Source organism: Strix aluco, chromosome Z (genome assembly GCF_031877795.1).
Source record: "Strix aluco isolate bStrAlu1 chromosome Z, bStrAlu1.hap1, whole genome shotgun sequence".
Lineage (NCBI taxonomy): Eukaryota > Metazoa > Chordata > Aves > Strigiformes > Strigidae > Strix > Strix aluco.
In genome coordinates, this window is record NC_133971.1 from 63,934,692 (window position 1) to 63,952,116 (window position 17,425).

A 17,425-nucleotide genomic window follows, 5' to 3' on the forward strand; every position below is an offset into this window, starting at 1 on the left:
AGGCAATAGAATGACACTGAAATTCACAGTCCAAGGACAACTAGAAAGTAATGTGAGCCCTTCTTTTAAAGCTTATGTAATTTGACAACTGTTCACTGAATTTTATGAACTGCATCTGTGTTCTTGGTCCCTTTCATAGGGAAGAGTTTGTGTGTCACACCAACATTCCTTACTTCCTCCCAGAACACCAAAACATCCTTAGAAATGGATGTCTGAGTTATTCTCCTGAATCCATGATTTGTCATCTTAAATGACTGGTATGGTTTTTTTCAGGTGCTGAGCAACCATCAGTTCCTGTTGTCTGTCTTTCATCCATGAATCACTTAGGTATTCATGTAACTTTTGCTTCCTAACTTAAGTTACTTCTGCTTCATGAAAGAACTTTTGTACAGTGAAAGAAAGAGAAGACCGACTGAAGCATACTGTAGAGTGTATTTGCATTAGCTTATAATGGGAATAAGGAAAAATACATGCACATATATTTATGTATTTTACAGAAACTGGGGGAGAACTGGACATAGTGGTTACTTCTAATAAAGAGGTAAAAGTCGCAGCAATTCGAGATGCCTTTCAAGAAGTCTTTGGAATGGCTGTTGTTACTGGAGAGGCTGCACAGTCTAACATCGCACCCCAACCAGTGGGCTATGCTGCAGGTTTAAAAGTAAGTTGATACATAACAATACTAAAGTATCTCCAATGCAAAGAGAGTGTGTGGAATCATTCACCCAAAAGAATCTGATTTTCCATGAAGGAAAGGTCAATTTGTGGGATAAATAAACAGTTCCTTTTTTTTTTTTCTTTAATTGCCATCTGGATCATTAGATCAGTTTAAAGCTGCTTGTTGAAATAGTTTTTGGTTTTTTTTGCAAACACATTCACAGCAAATGAAGAATATTTGTCAGTTTTCTTATACAGTTACTGATTGCCATCACATCATTGTGATACTACTGTAGTTTAGAAATATTCCAGGCATTTCTTCTTCAGATATTACTACCACACCACATTGAGAATGTTAGAAATTAAAAGAGACTCTTTGAGAATGAGTTGTCTCCCCACTGATTCTGTAGATCAAAGATAGTTTGATCAACACTTCTCAGGGATCTTCCTGAACAGACCTATGTTATGTTTAAAAAAAGTAAGAATTCACTGTGCAGCCTTGCAAACAGCTGTGTTGACCTGGAGGAAGGATTAGCAAAGGTTGTTTCACCAGATTTTGAAAATGTGCATTTGTGAGTTGTTTCTAGGTGCAACCACCTCCTTGGCCAATAAATAAAAATCCTGAAAACAACTTTTTAGTATTCTGGTTTACGTTTATTTGTATTTGTTTACATTTAAGAAATTTACTCATTTAAAGGAAGTACTTTCTCCTAACTGCTGTGGCAGTGTTCACAGCTGAGTAAAGCCTATCCTCATAGCAGTATATTAGCTGATACAATTTTATATTGAGGTAAAGGAGAATAATGTATATCTTCCTTTACCTGTTTAGCTACTGCAGTGTAGTAGTAGTAGTATTTCTATTACAACTTCAGAATGATACAGGTTTGGAGTGAATTATTTCTACATCTTAGTTGGATAGGTACCACAACAAAGAGATTCTCTTGCTTGGTCTTACAAAGTGGTCTAAAGCTCTTAAAGGATCTATACCCAACAAATCTTAAGCTGCAAAATTTCAGTGTGAGTAACAAATATAGACTGATACTTTAATTAATAGTGAAACTTGGCACAGTTACAGGTTAGGAATTCTTTGCATGCTAATCTACCTCTTTTTCACAGAAAAAGAACAAACTAAAAATACTTAATTCATTATTTTATTTATTTATTATAGTTTTATATATTTAGTATAGTTTTTGTTACAGTTTGGGATTCCATTATGACTTTTCATGAGTTTCGTTTTTTGTTTTTCTAACATTAAAATTTTTCAAAATCTCTCATGTTTTGTGTTTAACTTGAAAAGTATGTTCTAGAGTTCTTTTTGTATTCATCTGTAAGCATCGTACCATGTTGTGGTTCAAAGAGAATGTTGTCTAACAGCTTATGTTACCATTTAGGGAGCCCAAGAAAGGATAGACAGCTTGCGTCGGACAGGAGTAATACATGAAAAACAACCTGTTGTATCAGTAGAAAACTTCATTGAGGAATTGCTTCCTGACAAGTGAGAACTTTAAATATATTCCTGGGGTGGGGTTGGGCTGGGAGGTGGGGAAGGAATATTCTTTGTGGACTCAAAGGGGCCTGTAAAGACTTGTTGGCAATATAACTCTAAGCAGAGGAAGGGAGAGAGTCTGTCTTCAGTGTTGCTTTGGCAGACTTGATTTTGGTGATGATGTTCAGCTTTTTGTCCCAGACATCTTACAACTTTTAATATAGAAAATTCTTGTCAGGCTTTTTAAAATTCACCATATAAAAACACAATGAAATTATACTGAACGAACAAAATTAAGGAGCTGTAAAAGTTGGAATTTGGCTAGTGGTTTGCTCACTCTTGTGTGTGCACTCTGTCTTCTCTTTCTCTGAAATTGTATTTGGTTCAGAAAATATATTGGGTGATGTTCTGGCATTTGTAGTAATACAATTTTATCAGATAATATATAATCCATTTTCCTTTCACCGAGAATGTGCTTACTACTTTTAATTTGCACTGAACAGACATAACAATGGTGTTTTCAAATACATTACAACTTGATTTTATAACATGCTTTTTGACAGACAGTTCTTGAGGTAGCTTATGATTAATTTCCAAAACATTAAGGACAATGTCATGTTTTTCTTAATGCAAACTTAAATAGTTTTTTTCTAATATTTGCATTTTTGTTCATGTGATGGGCTTTGATTTATTTTTTTGACACATATGTGCTCTTGCTCCATTTTTAAAGGTACATTTAGTATCCTTAGTGGAAGATAGATGATGAATTTACTAAAGTAAATAAAATTAGGAAGTATTTCAATTTTTGTTTAGTATTTATTTCCATCTAGTCTGATTTAGATGTTTTATCATATTTCTACAAAGGAGTAGACAATGAGTGACAATGAGATCTCTGGTTTCAAAGTAATTGGTGTTCTTGTCCTTTGAATTTAGTCATTCCTAAATCTGAAAATGTTGCTTCAAGTACTCGACATGAAAGAGCTCATCCAGGACTGCAGTGTTATTGAAAGGAATGATAGCTCTTCTGTGCTCACATTACAGGCCCCAAGAACATCTTGATCTTCGATATTAGTTACAATAGAAACAAAGAATAACTTAATGCATGCTTTAATTTTTATTCAGTAGGCAACACTGAAAGCTTCCTTGCATGGTGTTACAAAAAGCCTTTGAACTATTTTTGACTCTTGTTTTTTTCTGCAGTGAAATGGTAGGTCATTGTGCCATTAATTGATTAATTATTGCTCTGAAGTGATCATTGTGGTGTTACAGTTCTAATATGAGGGATGCAGTTAGTGTTTTGCTAATATTGTTTATCATACTTGAACACGTTCCGAAGGAGGGGAGTTTCCAAGTAACCACCCACCAATACGAAGCTCTGCACCTAAAACTTGCTCACAGCTAAACTTGTGAGACCATCAGACAGCTGAAGGGCATTACTTCCCCTTTCAAATGCATGTCCTGAATACTATTTGCAGAAAAGGTTGCAAACTCTTTTATATGTAATTTACCCTTTAACTCATTTATTAATTGGGAGCAAGTTATGTTTAACCACGAAGCTTTCTCAACAGTCTTTCATAGCTGCAAGTGAGGTAGTTCTCTATCACAGTGCATTCCAGTGCTCTGTTCCCTGCTACGAAGATTATGCAAGTGAAGTACTTCTTCCTGTCTTGCTCCACTAAACTCTTAACATGAAGCTTATGTGGCCCAGCCAGTTGTTTCTTAAAATTGGAGTCCTGCATTTTTTAACAACATCCTTACTTCCTGCACTTAAAGAATAAAATACAGTTTATATGTAGACATTAATATATATGAAACAATAGCTACAATAATGTTCCTTTTTATATTTTTTATGATTCTTGGCCTTGATTTTGTGTTTGTCCTTTCCCTGGAGTATGTTTCTCCTGTGGCAACTCAACAATAAAACTGTTACAGGAATTGAATACAGTGAGGTAGTGATGATGCATTCCCCTTGGTTTTAGTGGGATCATGTCAGTGTTGTTAGTTTGTTGATAGGGAGAAATGATTTAATGTTTTTGCAAGCTAGATAGGGAACCATTTCAGGTACTGCTTCAGTAGCCTTTACTGTGTTTGCTACAGCAGGCACCATCTTTTCTGAATGGTGCAGAGGTCTTTCTCTGATTAAATCATTTAAAAGGTTGTTATAGGATTAGACATACCAAAATACCTTCTGCGTATAGAACATGAATTATATGATTTTTTTTTAATTGTTAGGGAAGGTTATCGTAATGAGAAACATTTTTTCAAAGACTGAATTAAATCTGTGGCATAATAAATATGGCCAAAAGAACGTATCTGCACACATGTCCACCCTACCAGCTTTCTTTGTTTCTTTGATCTGTAAGTTTCATGTATTTTATATCTTGTTATGTATATTATGTATTTTACATGTGTACACATGCACTATAATTTTATATATATATAAAACTTGATATATGCAAATTTTACTTGAAAAATACTAGAATGTTTTGATGAAACTTCTTACTACATTATTACTACATTTGCAGTAGAGTTTATAAAATGGTCCTAATTCAACTGCTAACATGTTGTTTTTCAATTGAGTGATACTCAGTATTCAAAAGAAAAGTAACTTGCCTGTCATTGCAGGTGGTTTGACATTGGATGTCTGATTATTGAGGATCCAATTCACGGAATTCATCTGGAAGCTTTTACCCAAGCAACACCAGTGCCTTTGCAATACGTTCAGCAGGTGAATTTTCAGTTTTCTTACCAGTGTTGGATTAACACTTGAAACATAAGAGTTAAGTTTTAATTTCATTTATGATGTCAGTTCTTACTGATAGTTGCTCCACTTGAGTGTTTTAATTTATGAAGTGAGGATAAAAACTGGTTTTGAATCATGTTTACATATTACCCAAAAATATTTAGTCATTTGGGGCAAAGCGATTCTTGATCAAGAGTCTCATTCTGCAATACATGGCACTTCAAAGCACTAGTTTTACTTTTCTGTTAATGAAGAAGAAATATTCCAAGAAAAAATTAACCACACAGAATCACAGAATTGTCTAGGTTGGAAAAGACCTTGAAGATCATCCAGTCCAACCATCAACCCAACATTAACAGTTCGCAACTACACCAGATCCCTCAGCGCTACGTCGACCCAACTCTTAAACACCTCCAGGGATGGGGACTCCACCACCTCCCTGGGCAGCCCATTCCAACGCTTAACGTTCTGTAAAGAAATGCTTCCTATAATATCCAGTCTAAACCTGCCCTGGTGCAACTTGAGGCCATTTCCTCTTGTCCTATCACTTGTTACTTGGTTAAAGAGACTCATCCCCAGCTCTCTGCAACCTCCTGTCAGGTAGTTGTAGAGGGCGATGAGGTCTCCCCTCAGCCTCCTCTTCTCCACACTAAACAACCCCAGTTCCCTCAGCCGCTCCTCGTATGACCTGTGCTCCAGACCCTTCACCAGCTTCATTCCCTTCTTTGGACACACTCGAGTAATTCAATGTCCTTTTTGTAGTGAGGGGCCCAAAACTGAACACAGGAATCGAGGTGCGGCCTCACCAGTGCCCAGCACAGGGGTAAGATCACTTCCCTGTCCCTGTTGGCCACGCTATTTTTGATACAAGCCAGGATACCATTGGCCTTCTTGGCCACCTGGGCACACTGCTGGCTCACATTCAGCCAGCTGTCAATCAACACCCCCAGGTCCCTCTCTGACTGGCAGCTCTCCAGCCACTCCTCCCCAAGCCTGTAGCGCTGCTGGGGGTTGTTGTGGCCCAAGTGCAGCACCCGGCATTTGGCCTTATTGAAACTCCTCCAGTTGGCCTGAGCCCATCGCTCCAGCCTGTCCAGGTCTCTCTGCAGAGCCTCCCTACCCTCGAGCAGATCAACACTCCCACCCAGCTTGGTGTCATCTGCAAACTTACTGAGGGTGCACTCGATCCCCTCATCTAGATCATCAATAAAGATTGGGAGTGGCCCCAAAACCGAGCCCTGGGGGACACCACTCGTGACCGGCCGCCAAGTACTCCGTCAAAAAGGAAATAAAACTTTAGTAATTGAAATATTGTCATCAGTCTCGTTCAGTGACTTAAAATTAACCCTTGAGAATCTTTACATAGATAAAATAAGAATACTCATTCTTCCTCAGCTGCGGAAGGAGGTCTTTGCAGCTTAAGTAATGCACTAAGCAAATGCACCAAGGAAGTGCAGTAAGCACTCTTACCCATCCAAAGACTTGGTGTCCTTTCCTTAACTTACTTCACATACATATTGGAGTTTCATCTAATGCTAACAAAATTGTAATAGTGAAGTGCCTGTGTGCACAAACGTACATGTTAGCAAATCAGTGAAGTAGCTTGCACAATTTTATAAACTGAAATCTTACCACTCAATTTTTAATAAACCTTGTAAAGCCTTGGTATTTATGTTGTTAATTATCAGCAAATATAAGTACTATGCAGGTTTTAAATATCACCATTAGAAGTTTTTCATGAGATTATTTACATTTCCTTGGTCACACACTGGGAATTACTCCAAACTCCGGTCACTGGATGTCGCCTGACAGCAGATAGGTGTCATCCATAAGTTAACTCTGGTCTGAAAATTCTTTTTAAATAAATGATTCTTTGAAGAATGTCAAAACAAAACTGTTTGGGATTTGATCCTCAGGAGGTTGTTTTGAGAAAACAAATAGCAGCTGTTTAATTTTTTTTTTTGGTAGTACTAATTCCAATAGCGTGAACATTCATGGTATTTGGTTTAGTTGTTATTTTTGAGAGTTCTTACAACTTTGAAAAACTGATGAGAGGCAAAAGAAGAATATTGCTCTGTCTCTGTAGTTTTCTAGGATGCTTTTCAAAAAGTGTAGAGAAAAATGTGAAGCTACAAGAAAAAAAATACTAATTAAGCAGATACAGCTTCATTGACTAGATGATTTTTAAAGGTCCCTTCCAACCAAACCATTCTATGATGCTGTGAAAATAGGCATAGCAATGTGAAGTTTCTACTTAAATAGTCACATTCTTTATGGAGCACTGATATGAACTAATTTTTTTTTTAAATATAAAGCGTAATAGTTACCTTTAATTTTTGTTTCACAGAATATTCTCTATTTTGTCATTTAAAAACTAGTTAATATCTTAACTCTTGGAGTATTTTTTTCTCTTAGGTAAACATACTTTGTAACTTTGAAAAGTAGTGTTTACCTTGTAATAGCAGAAAACGTTCTTGTTTTAACTTTTATGCAACCATTTTAGTGTATGACTTGGTGTGTAGTACAGATTCAGTGGAACTGTAAGCCTTTAAACTTGAATTAGAGTGAGTCCTACCCTCCTGTTTAAAGAAAACTGTTCTTGTATGTACATCAACAGCAAAACATAGCTTTGTTTTCATACCTTCGGAGTTAATTTTCTTCTAGTCTTGCTATTACATATTTCAGTTAACTTACACATAATGTGTGGTGTGAATCATTGGGCTCTTGATTGTGTGCATGTACCAGTTGTTACCTTTGTTCCCATTATGTCTGTTCTAGAATCAGAGTGGGTTTCTCTCAGGGGTGTGCAAGAAACATGTGTTTTTGTAAATCCAGTCCAGTATCTTTAATCAAAATCTAGATGATGACAGGAAAAAAAAAACCCAGCATTTTTATAGTTGTTTTTCAGACTAAGAACAGAGAAGTGATATGTGTGGAAGAGGCAATGTTATTTGTTGTCCACAGTACAAAAGATTTAATAGAGGCAACATTAAAAGCAATTATATTCCTCGAAATTCTTGCTAGCTATGTGTTTTACTGTTCGGTGTAATGGAAATAGTGGTAAATTGTCTGTATAGAACGGATAGTCTTTTGTTACATGTCTTTACCCATGGCACAGAGTTTTCTGAGCACATAAGATGAGACTCAAGGCTGTTGGTAAGTTTAAATATTGCTTGATTTGAGGAGGGGAAAAGGTGGATTTGAGGACTTGTTTTGAGAACCTTTTTCTGTTAAGAGACCAGGTGTCATCTTGGTTTTTGCCGAGTCAGAAAACCATGATGGGAAACTACTGCAAGGTTATTTGGGTTTTTTAAATTTTCTTTGAAGTTTACTGATTTTTAGCAGTAAAAATACCAAATAATTAATTTGTGAAGTTATGTACAATTGTGGATCATAATGGAGGTATCGTAATCAGATATAGTCCCTACTTGCAGCTAGATGCCATCTTACTGCCAATATGTTCTGACTAATAAGGAAAATTTCCTGTTCCTTTGCTTAAGAAATCTGCCTTTTATATACCTCTTGATAATAACAAGTTACTTTGATATTGGAGCAGACTGCATATTCTAACAAACTTACATATGCTGTTATTGTTGCAAGAAATTAGTTTTAGGAAGGCTGGAATACACTAATGAATTTTGATCTGCTGTACATGCACTAGAAACATACTAACTCAGAACATACTTCTCAAAATAAAATCTGTATGAAGAATTGGGCCCAATGTGCTTTGCTGTTAAGAACTGAGTAACACTTAGAACAGTCTTACTGAGGCTAAAAGTCATCTACCCTTCATTGTATGTCACAGTGACCAGACATGGTTGCCTCTGATGAGCATCAAACCAGATAAACGTGGTGATACTTCTCACTGTTTCCCTTCTGCTTCCAACTTTAGGGAATTACAGCATGTAAAACCTCTTTGATCTCATGCAAATATCTCAGTCCTCCATTTCTGCCAGGCCCAACTTTCTTCTTGTATTTGGCTACTTGCCTGCTTCAGAGGGACATTTTAACTGTTTTTAAAAACTTTGAAGGGTAAGAGTCATTGTATAAATGTGTATCATTATTGATTCCATCTGTTGGCTACTTTAAAAGAGAAAACAACTTCCTGGTAATGGCGGAATGTCTTTACTCTCTTAAGCATCGTATTTTGGTTTTATACAGTTCAGATGTCATTTGGACCATCATACATACAAATCCAAAAAGTATTGGCTAGGCAAATTATGGGGCAGTGTGAAATTTTGATTGTGATACCCTTTAGTTTGCCATGTAGTCCTATTGATATAAAAATGATTACTTACAGAAATTGGTAATGGTGAAGATAGAAGCAAAACTACTAATTTCAAATTATATTTTATGTTATATATTATTATTTCAATAAAAACTTCTCAAAATGTTACGCAGGCTAAGAGTCTCACTCCTCAGGACTACAATCTGAGATGGTCAGGCCTGTTGGTGACTGTGGGCGAAGTGCTTGAGAAGAGTATACTGAATGTCAGCAGGACTGATTGGCACATGGTATTCACTGGCATGTCCCGTCGACAGATGATCTACAGTGCAGCTAAGGCTCTAGCAGGAATGTACAAACAACACCTACCACCCAGGACCGTTTGAAAGAAGGCTGATCCATGACGCTAAGGAATGCTGGTTTTGATTCTATAATTGAAGTGAAAGCTACATACTCTAATTCCTGGTGAATCCAACACAGATTTGTAATCTAACTCTAAACTGTATTTTACCTTTTAAGAAGTGAAGGTAAATTCGAGTGGTGGAAATGAGCAATTACAATTTTTAACTACTATATGATTTCCAGTATGAGTCACAAAACAGGAAATCAGAACAAACATATTTATAACTGGGAAAAATAGCATTACAGTTTGCAAAGTGGAATGTGCTATTATTTGACACCTTACTAGGCATTTGCTGAGATATTTTTGTTAATATACTTTTTTTAAAGAAGGGGTTCATTGTTTAGCTATTTCTATGACATTAATAATATAAACATGTTTACAGCATAACATGTATGTTACATACGCATTTCAATCCAGAGAGACTACCTTCTGTATTAGGTGTTTTCGTGGGGCCTGTGCTTAGGTGGTACTTAATGCCTCATAGGTTTGGTGTCTGTATGTAAGTTCTCGGGAGTGATGCTGAGTAGTTTTTACAACACGTAACAGTGAGCTGCTGAAGAAGACCACAAATCCATGCCCTATTAGTTGAAGTTGTTGCTAAATAATTTTGAAATCTCACTTTCCATGCTGCATCTTTTTTCTTTGCATGTAACAGTAATGAAATTCATGTCCAGTTAAAACACTAGACAAATTTCAAGTTGCTTTACTGGGTTTTAGATCAGGTACCACATACGCATGAAATTATCTCGGCAGTTTCAACAACATAATTTACTCTAGTGCTTCCAAACTTTATATTTTGTATGGAATTATGTAATTTCTTCTATCAAGTATGGTTGTCAGCAATTTGATGTGGAAAATGGCGAGATGTGTATCACTTGCTTTGCTATCCTGGGTTTTCTAAACATTTTTAAGTCTTAAATGCCTTCTTGATGTCATGAGCTCACTGTTTCTCATATAAATATTCAGTGGTATCTGATTTTTTTTCATGGGTATAAATGCCCTCTATCCATGCTCACGCATTCTTAAATCTGTATTTAGAAATATGGAAGTAATGCTGAAGAAAATATTTTGGTAATACTCCTTTTTTTAAGAAACAAAGAATAAACAAATACTTTTTGTTTGCCTTAAGCAGTTTTTCAGCTTATATTGCTCTGCCTTTACCTTTCTTAGATGCTTTCAAAGGACATTTTTATATACAATGTACTGTTAAGCCAGCTCATGTTTGAACCCGGTGAAAGCCTGTCTATTTCCAAGTAATATATTTTGCCTTAATTGGCTTATTCAGTAAACTAGATGAATAAATGTTTGTATTTTAAAGATTTATTTTTTAATATAGCTGATGAACATCTCTTTATTGAAATTATGCTTGCACAGTCAAGTTACAGATTTGGCACATACTTAAACACGTATCTTGTCTGAAAGAAAACCAAAACAGAACCTGACTCTTGCAGTCTTGAGGTCACTTGTTGGGACCACTTCTTAGTATCATAAACTGGAAGGATGATACAGGAACTTCTGTTTGTCATTAAGTAGTTTGGCATTGTTAAGTCATCTTTGCTTTTAGTGTAATTTTGGTTTGAACTGTATAATATGTTGAATGCTGCCCTTTTATCCCCTGCTTACAGCATCCTCCATGATGCAAAGGAAGAGGATACGAAATCATCAGCAGGTTTATGTGCCCTGGCATGAGTTAAAATTAAAACTGAAGAAGAATTTACATTTTCTTTCTCCCTTTCCTAGCCCTGGCCTTCTCTGTTTTTCAGAGGTGGTAAGAGGGGAGGCAGAAGGCAGCTTCTCATTTTGCAGCACTTGGTTCATTGTGGTGATGTTGGCACTATCTTATGAGGCTGCCAGTGTGGCATACTCTACGACTGCCCTGGCGTGCCTTAAGAGAGTTTTTAGGTCTCTATTCTCCTGTAAAAATTTGCTTTCTTTATGCTAAAATGAGAGTGGCTGCCCGCTTTTCTCTCTGTGTACTTTCTCCTTGTGGCTGGGTGCTGGGATATGGTGTGGTCAAGTGAAATGGTCTTTCTCCGTTCAAAATCTTGGCTTGATGAAGATCTTTTGATGTAGTTTTGACTGCTCACCCGAGAATTAAAGTGGCTCAACTTGGTAACTTTCTATTAGTTCCCTCCCTTTACAGGGCATTGCTTGTTTATGTATGAAAAATAACATCCTTCTATAAAAGCCAGGAGCTGAACTTCTTCCCTGAGAGGCCAAGGAAAGGAAAAATGTCTGCAGTATGCTCTGGAAAGCTAATAAAATTTGAAATTACTTCCTCTCTGAGTGAAGGCCCTTTTCAGAGTCTGAGTTGCAGTTGACATGAATGAATTCTGGAGCAAGTTAAGATAACATTCAGCTTTTTATGATCTGCTGGGTCACGTTATGGGTAATAATAGGAGAGGAAGCTCAACAGGTAGGACACTGACATCCTGTGTTAAATTTATATTGAAATCAACTTAGAAAAGCAGATACCAAAGCACATTTCAACATGTAAAGACAGTTCTCAACTGCTAGTCGTCACTGTAGGTACAGCTGCAGAAGCCACTTCTGCTGCGTTGTGAATGGGTAAGTTTGCTCAGAGTGTCATAACCAAAAGATCAGGAAAGCTCCCACATTTGAAGGTGGAGGATATCAAGGATTGCTGAAAATGGTCTGAGGGATACATCCAGAAGAAAGGGAGACCAGCTACATTGGTTGCTGCGATTTATTTCTGCATTTGGAATTGCTGTTGTAATTGCTTTGTTTACTGTATCTTTTGTAGCAAGCAGTATTGAAAGCAATTTTTCCAAGACCATGGGCTTGTTCAGTGCTTTCATGATGTTTTGGAAGTACTTACCTCAGCAAGGAAATACACGTTGATAAATAACATTGTAAAAAGAACATAATTTGGCCTGACCCCCTTCTATTGTAGCTCCTGTCTCGCAGCAATCAAATGTAAAAGCACCGTAATCAGCAGGGAACACAAGGCCAGGCTGTGAGAGGTGATCTGCATCTGTAGATAAGCCAAAATGTAGTAATAACTGCATGCTCTGCTGTGGTGTTGGTGGCACTGATTGTTTTTGCTGCACATCTTTATAATGATACTATGATTTAATTCACTGCCAGCATGTGGTCAGTTCAGTTCCTTGGGGCTGGAATGTGGCAGATGATTGCACCAGTCTTCTCAGCACTGATTGCTGTTTCATGACTCTGACAAAGATGGCCTGATTAAAAACCTTTACATGCCTGCGTGCTTGCCAAAATACATATTTGTCCATTATACTACCATTTTTTAAAGTGTTTCAGATAGATGCAGCCAAATTCTTCCAGTCTGCATTAAAATGAAGCAGATCTACATGATCTTTAAACTGAGGCAGAGTCTTTAAAATGTTGGAGATAGCTAATTAGCTCTGCTATTGCCTGGTACCCTAAGCAGCAACACTTGCTGCTTTTGTGCAGCCCCTCTTATGCTAAGTGTTTAAATGTACTGTTTGTACACATTAAGGTAGTGACTCTTGAAAAGTCACTTGTGCATTGCAGAATGACAGGATTTTAGTTGTTATTGAAAGTAGTATTTAGCAGAGCTGTGATACATTCAGTTTGAATTTAAGAAGATCTGTATAGGCTAATAGGAGATAGGTCAGTCTTCAGAAAAATCAGCACAAGGATTTTATATATAGGAAGAATAATTGGAGGCTGAAAAATAGTTTCAGGACTTAACGAAGTTTAAAGAAATGAGAGCTAGCACCTGCTGGCAAGTGTAGAAGCCTTTGAAATTCCTTTATTGTGTGTATGTGATATCAGCTCTAAGAGTCAGTTACAGAATTTTTGTTTGTTTCTGCAAGTGAGATTTTAGTAGATCAGATGGAAACTGAAGATATTTTTCCAGCTTTTTTATTCTAATTGGTTTTCTTGAAGGGGAAAAAACCTGCTATGTCCTGTTAAAAAGACATTCTGTGTCACATATACTTTCTGTGACAACTTACTCCTCATGGCCACTTGTGTTAGGAGTTTTGGATAGTTTTTATCATCAATGAGCTTAGGAAATTCTGATTTTTTTTTTTTAAATAAATGTACTCTACCCATTTGGTCCAACTTCACAACAAGCAACCCCTTACAAGAGGATAATGTTTAAAGAATCTAATCAGAAAATGTAAAAGGATGGCTCGGCTAAGGAATATCCCCACAAATACTCCCATGCAATGATGAGGCTGAAAACTTTAATGGGCTGGGATGTTCCCAGGAGCAGAATGAATGAATTGTGAAAATTGGACCCAACCACGTGATGGGAAAGCTGCAAGGCCAGAGAAAGGAAGATTCTCTGAGGCTTGATGCAAGCACTCAGTTTGCCTGCCTGTCTGGTTCAAAAATGGGTGTTTAGGAGAGAGTGAAATATTTAGACTTAGTTTTATCTATTTTTCCCGATATTCTGGTCCCATAGTTAGTATCCATTCTGTACAAAAAAGGATACTCCATATTTTTGGAAGTACCTGTAGCCTGCTTAAAAGTTATCTAACAGAGCTCCAAGCTGAAAGCTTTGCAAAAAGAAGCCAGATACTTGCCATAGTACTAGCATCCTCAAAAAGAGGAACAAATGCCTACCAGTTACAGGTGTACTTGTGAAACAAAGTGTACATGGGTGGCAGCAGAGATGAGCTTACATGTGCTAATTTTATTCTAGGTAGTGCAGATAACAGAAGGAAAAACACAGGGATGTATTTGAGCTCTGGATGCTTTTGGACTGGTTGATACCCTTGGCACTGCTTTTTCAAAACACTTGCTAGTTGTGTCAAGGTACAGGTAGCAAAAGTGTGGCTATGTGTGCTGCATTTCCACCTCTACCTTGTTATGGTGCCCTGCCCTAAGAATATACAATACAGAATAGCAAAGGTTAAAATGAGATGTATGCCAGGGACAAGTTCGGTCCTGTTGCAGTTGATTTGATTTCACTAAAGATGCAGCAGCCAGAAATTAGAGCAGATAACAATGACTTATTTTTTTCAACTCCTTAATGTGTATAAGTACTTTCTATAACAAATACACTGGCATGCCCTCTTAGATGAATTTTAGGCATGATGTCACAAACGAGGATTTTGAAGGAGAATGTGACTGGGTTACCATTAGAGAAGGGCTGGAAATTTAAGTGTGCAAAAACTGCTTTTCTTGGACAAAACTTTTTTTCTGGACTTCATTTGCACAGTAAGTAGTCTGAACAGCTTTTTGACTTAGAAAGTATATAGTTATCCCAGTTCTTGTGCTGTGGCCTTAGTCAGACATTGACTTTACAAGCAGCTGTAGTGGCTTAAGGTGTTATAGCCCTGTTGGTGGAATTTTCTGCCCCTGAAGATTTCCTAGCAGAATAAGCTCTACTCATAATCAGATGAAGTTACTTGGGGCTGCTTTCACTCTCTGTTTTGACTGCAGCTAGGCTGAGCTGAAAACTTACTGCTCTGGGCCTGGCCTCAGTTTTTTCATCACAGCACCGTTCAGAGCAGCATGGCTCTGTTAGAAAAATCTTGGTTGTAAAATTCCCCACACATTCTTGAAACTAATCTGCCAACTTTCAGCCAGCTGCCCCTCTCACGTTTTGCCATAGACAGCTGTGAAGAAAGTGTGGGGCATGTGGGTCCTGCTGAAACAGCAAATATAGTTTGATAGAATATCTTGATCCAAAATCAGAAGAAAAACAGCCTCTGACTGCTCATATACTTTCCAAAATGTTCTCTGTTAACAAAAGGTTTTTAGAAATGCCTTCCAATACCAACCTTCTTTTTTAGACACCTGCTCAATTTGGGCAAGATAGTGAGCAATGACAGAAGACAATAAAGAAAAGAATGAAGTACGAAAGGATGTGAAAACTATCAGGAGATTACCAGAGAAGTAGGAATGTCTAGTGAGGAGTGGAGGAGAAGGTACAGCAACTTAATTGTCTTTTATTGAATGCCCCGGATGCAGGAGATAGTAGAGGGTAGTTGAGAAATCAGATGGGAGCATAGATTAACTTGGTTGTCTCTGCTACTGCTGATTTTAGCCAGCTTTAGAAGAGCACCAACACATACCTGCAAGTCTTGCAGTAGAGACATTTAGCATAATTGTCATTTGGTGTCTGTGTTTAATGAAGTTTACAGGTTGCCTTTGATGTTTACGCTTGCAGCATAGGGTAGGTTTTTCAGTGAGTCTTTTTCAAGCGGGAGGTTTTTGAAGAACTTCTGTAAGTATAAACCTGTGAAAAAGAATTTTAGTAAAAATTCTTAAGGATATTTGTCAAAGCAGCCATTTTTTTTTCATAATAGTATGATGTGATGTAAACTTTGCAGATGGAAAGTAAGAGTTTATCACTGAACAGTATCACTGAAAGAGAGAACTCTGTGGGTCTAGTTTACAATTACATTTAATGATTTTTAACCAAACCAATTTTTAAAACACCTTTCTTTGTTTCCTACTGTTAGCGGTCACTGGAACGAGTAGCAAGTAAGGACATCCTGTATCCCATTAAAAATTGTTAACAGACTTGAAAACCAGAATAAAATAGCTTCAAACTTGATTAATTTTCTGATGTGAATTTAAACTTCAACAATTAAGTCTTGTCTGTAATCTATCAAGAACTCACATTTTGACATCCTGAATCTCAGAGCCATTTGACTTTGACTTTATGGCTCTGTTCCGTCCATAGTTACACAATTCAGGAAAAATTATTAGCATAAAAGTAATGGTGTATATAGCTACAGTTCTTAAGATGAAAAAATGCCAATTGGTTGGATTTATCATGTCATTGTGCAGAATTCTGCCAAAGCTTTAGATATTCCAGCCAGTTGACTTTGTAAAGCAGCCAGACTATGACCTGGCAATTAAATTGTGAATACACAGTGCTGCAGAGGTATAACAGATCCAAAACCACTCAACTGCTGCTTCTGAGCTAATGCAGTGATTTTTCATATACTGGAATCAAAGTAGTAGATGTAGCTTTAAAAACTTTACAGGCAAATTTAAAATATTTTGTGTTCAGAAAGTGATTTTCAACTGTACTGGGTCTGGCTGAGCCAGAATTGGTTTTCCCCTGTAGCAGCCCTCCTGCTGCTGTGTTTTATGCTGGGAGCTGGCAGGGTGTTGATAGCACACTGGTGTTGTGGCTACTGCTGAGTGGTGCTTACACAGCACCAAGGCTCTTTCTGACATTTCCCCCCCCCCCCCCCCCAGTGGGACGGGGTGGGCAAGATCTTGGGAGGGGACACCACCAGGACAGCTGACCCGAACTGACCAAAGGGATATTCCAGACCATATGACGTCTGCTCAGTATAAAGCTGGGAGAAAGGAGGAAGGGGGTGGGGTCACCCTTGGTCCTCCGAGGCAACCACTACATGTATCGGAGCCCTGCTTCCTGAGAAGGCCCGACATCGCCTGTTCATGGGAAGTAGAGAATAAATCTGGTTTCTTTTTTTTGCTTCCACGTGCGGACCTTTGCTTCGCTTTGCTTATATTAAAACTGCTGTTGTTTTACCCACAACGTTTGATTTTTTCTTTCCTATCTTATTTTCTTTCCCCTCTTTGTCCTGTTGAGAAAAAAAGGGGAAGGGGGGGAAGTGATAGAGCGACTTGGTGGGTACCTGGCATTTAGCCAAGGTCAAACCACCACATCAACTATCTGCGTTCTACAAGTGTGTGTGACTATAGCCGTGGACTACGTATAGTGGAAGAGAGAGCAGACGAGTTGGTTTTCCAAGGTTATGTTGACTTTCTTTAATACAAAATTACATAGAATTCTGTGTTGTGTCTGGGGTTTTTTTTGTATTAATCACAAAAACATGCTTCTTGTAAAACTGTGGCAAGAGTGAATGTGAATTTTTAAATTTTTTTTAAGATCTGGTGCTGGAAATTATGCATCAATACTTTCACACTTCTAGTCTATTTTTGTCAGATCAATGCAAACAG

The 17,425-nt window shown here is 37.5% G+C and overlaps 1 protein-coding gene across 5 annotated transcripts in view; it reads left to right on the forward strand.

The window, feature by feature from the left end:
- The window catches only part of PRRC1 (proline rich coiled-coil 1), a 33,569-nt gene extending 22,927 nt beyond the window's left edge, over positions 1–10,642 (forward strand). For 4 of the 5 annotated variants that reach the window (XM_074812038.1, XM_074812037.1, XM_074812039.1 and 1 more), the window contains 5 exons: positions 274–327; positions 498–661; positions 2,049–2,152; positions 4,769–4,871; positions 9,288–10,642. In XM_074812038.1, coding sequence (XP_074668139.1) covers positions 274–327; positions 498–661; positions 2,049–2,152; positions 4,769–4,871; positions 9,288–9,497 — 635 coding nt within the window. In that variant the 3' untranslated portion in view covers positions 9,498–10,642. The remainder of the gene's footprint in view (positions 1–273; positions 328–497; positions 662–2,048; positions 2,153–4,768; positions 4,872–9,287) is intronic. The other variant, XM_074812041.1, reaches the window with a different exon arrangement.
- Positions 10,643–17,425: the final 6,783 nt, after the last annotated feature.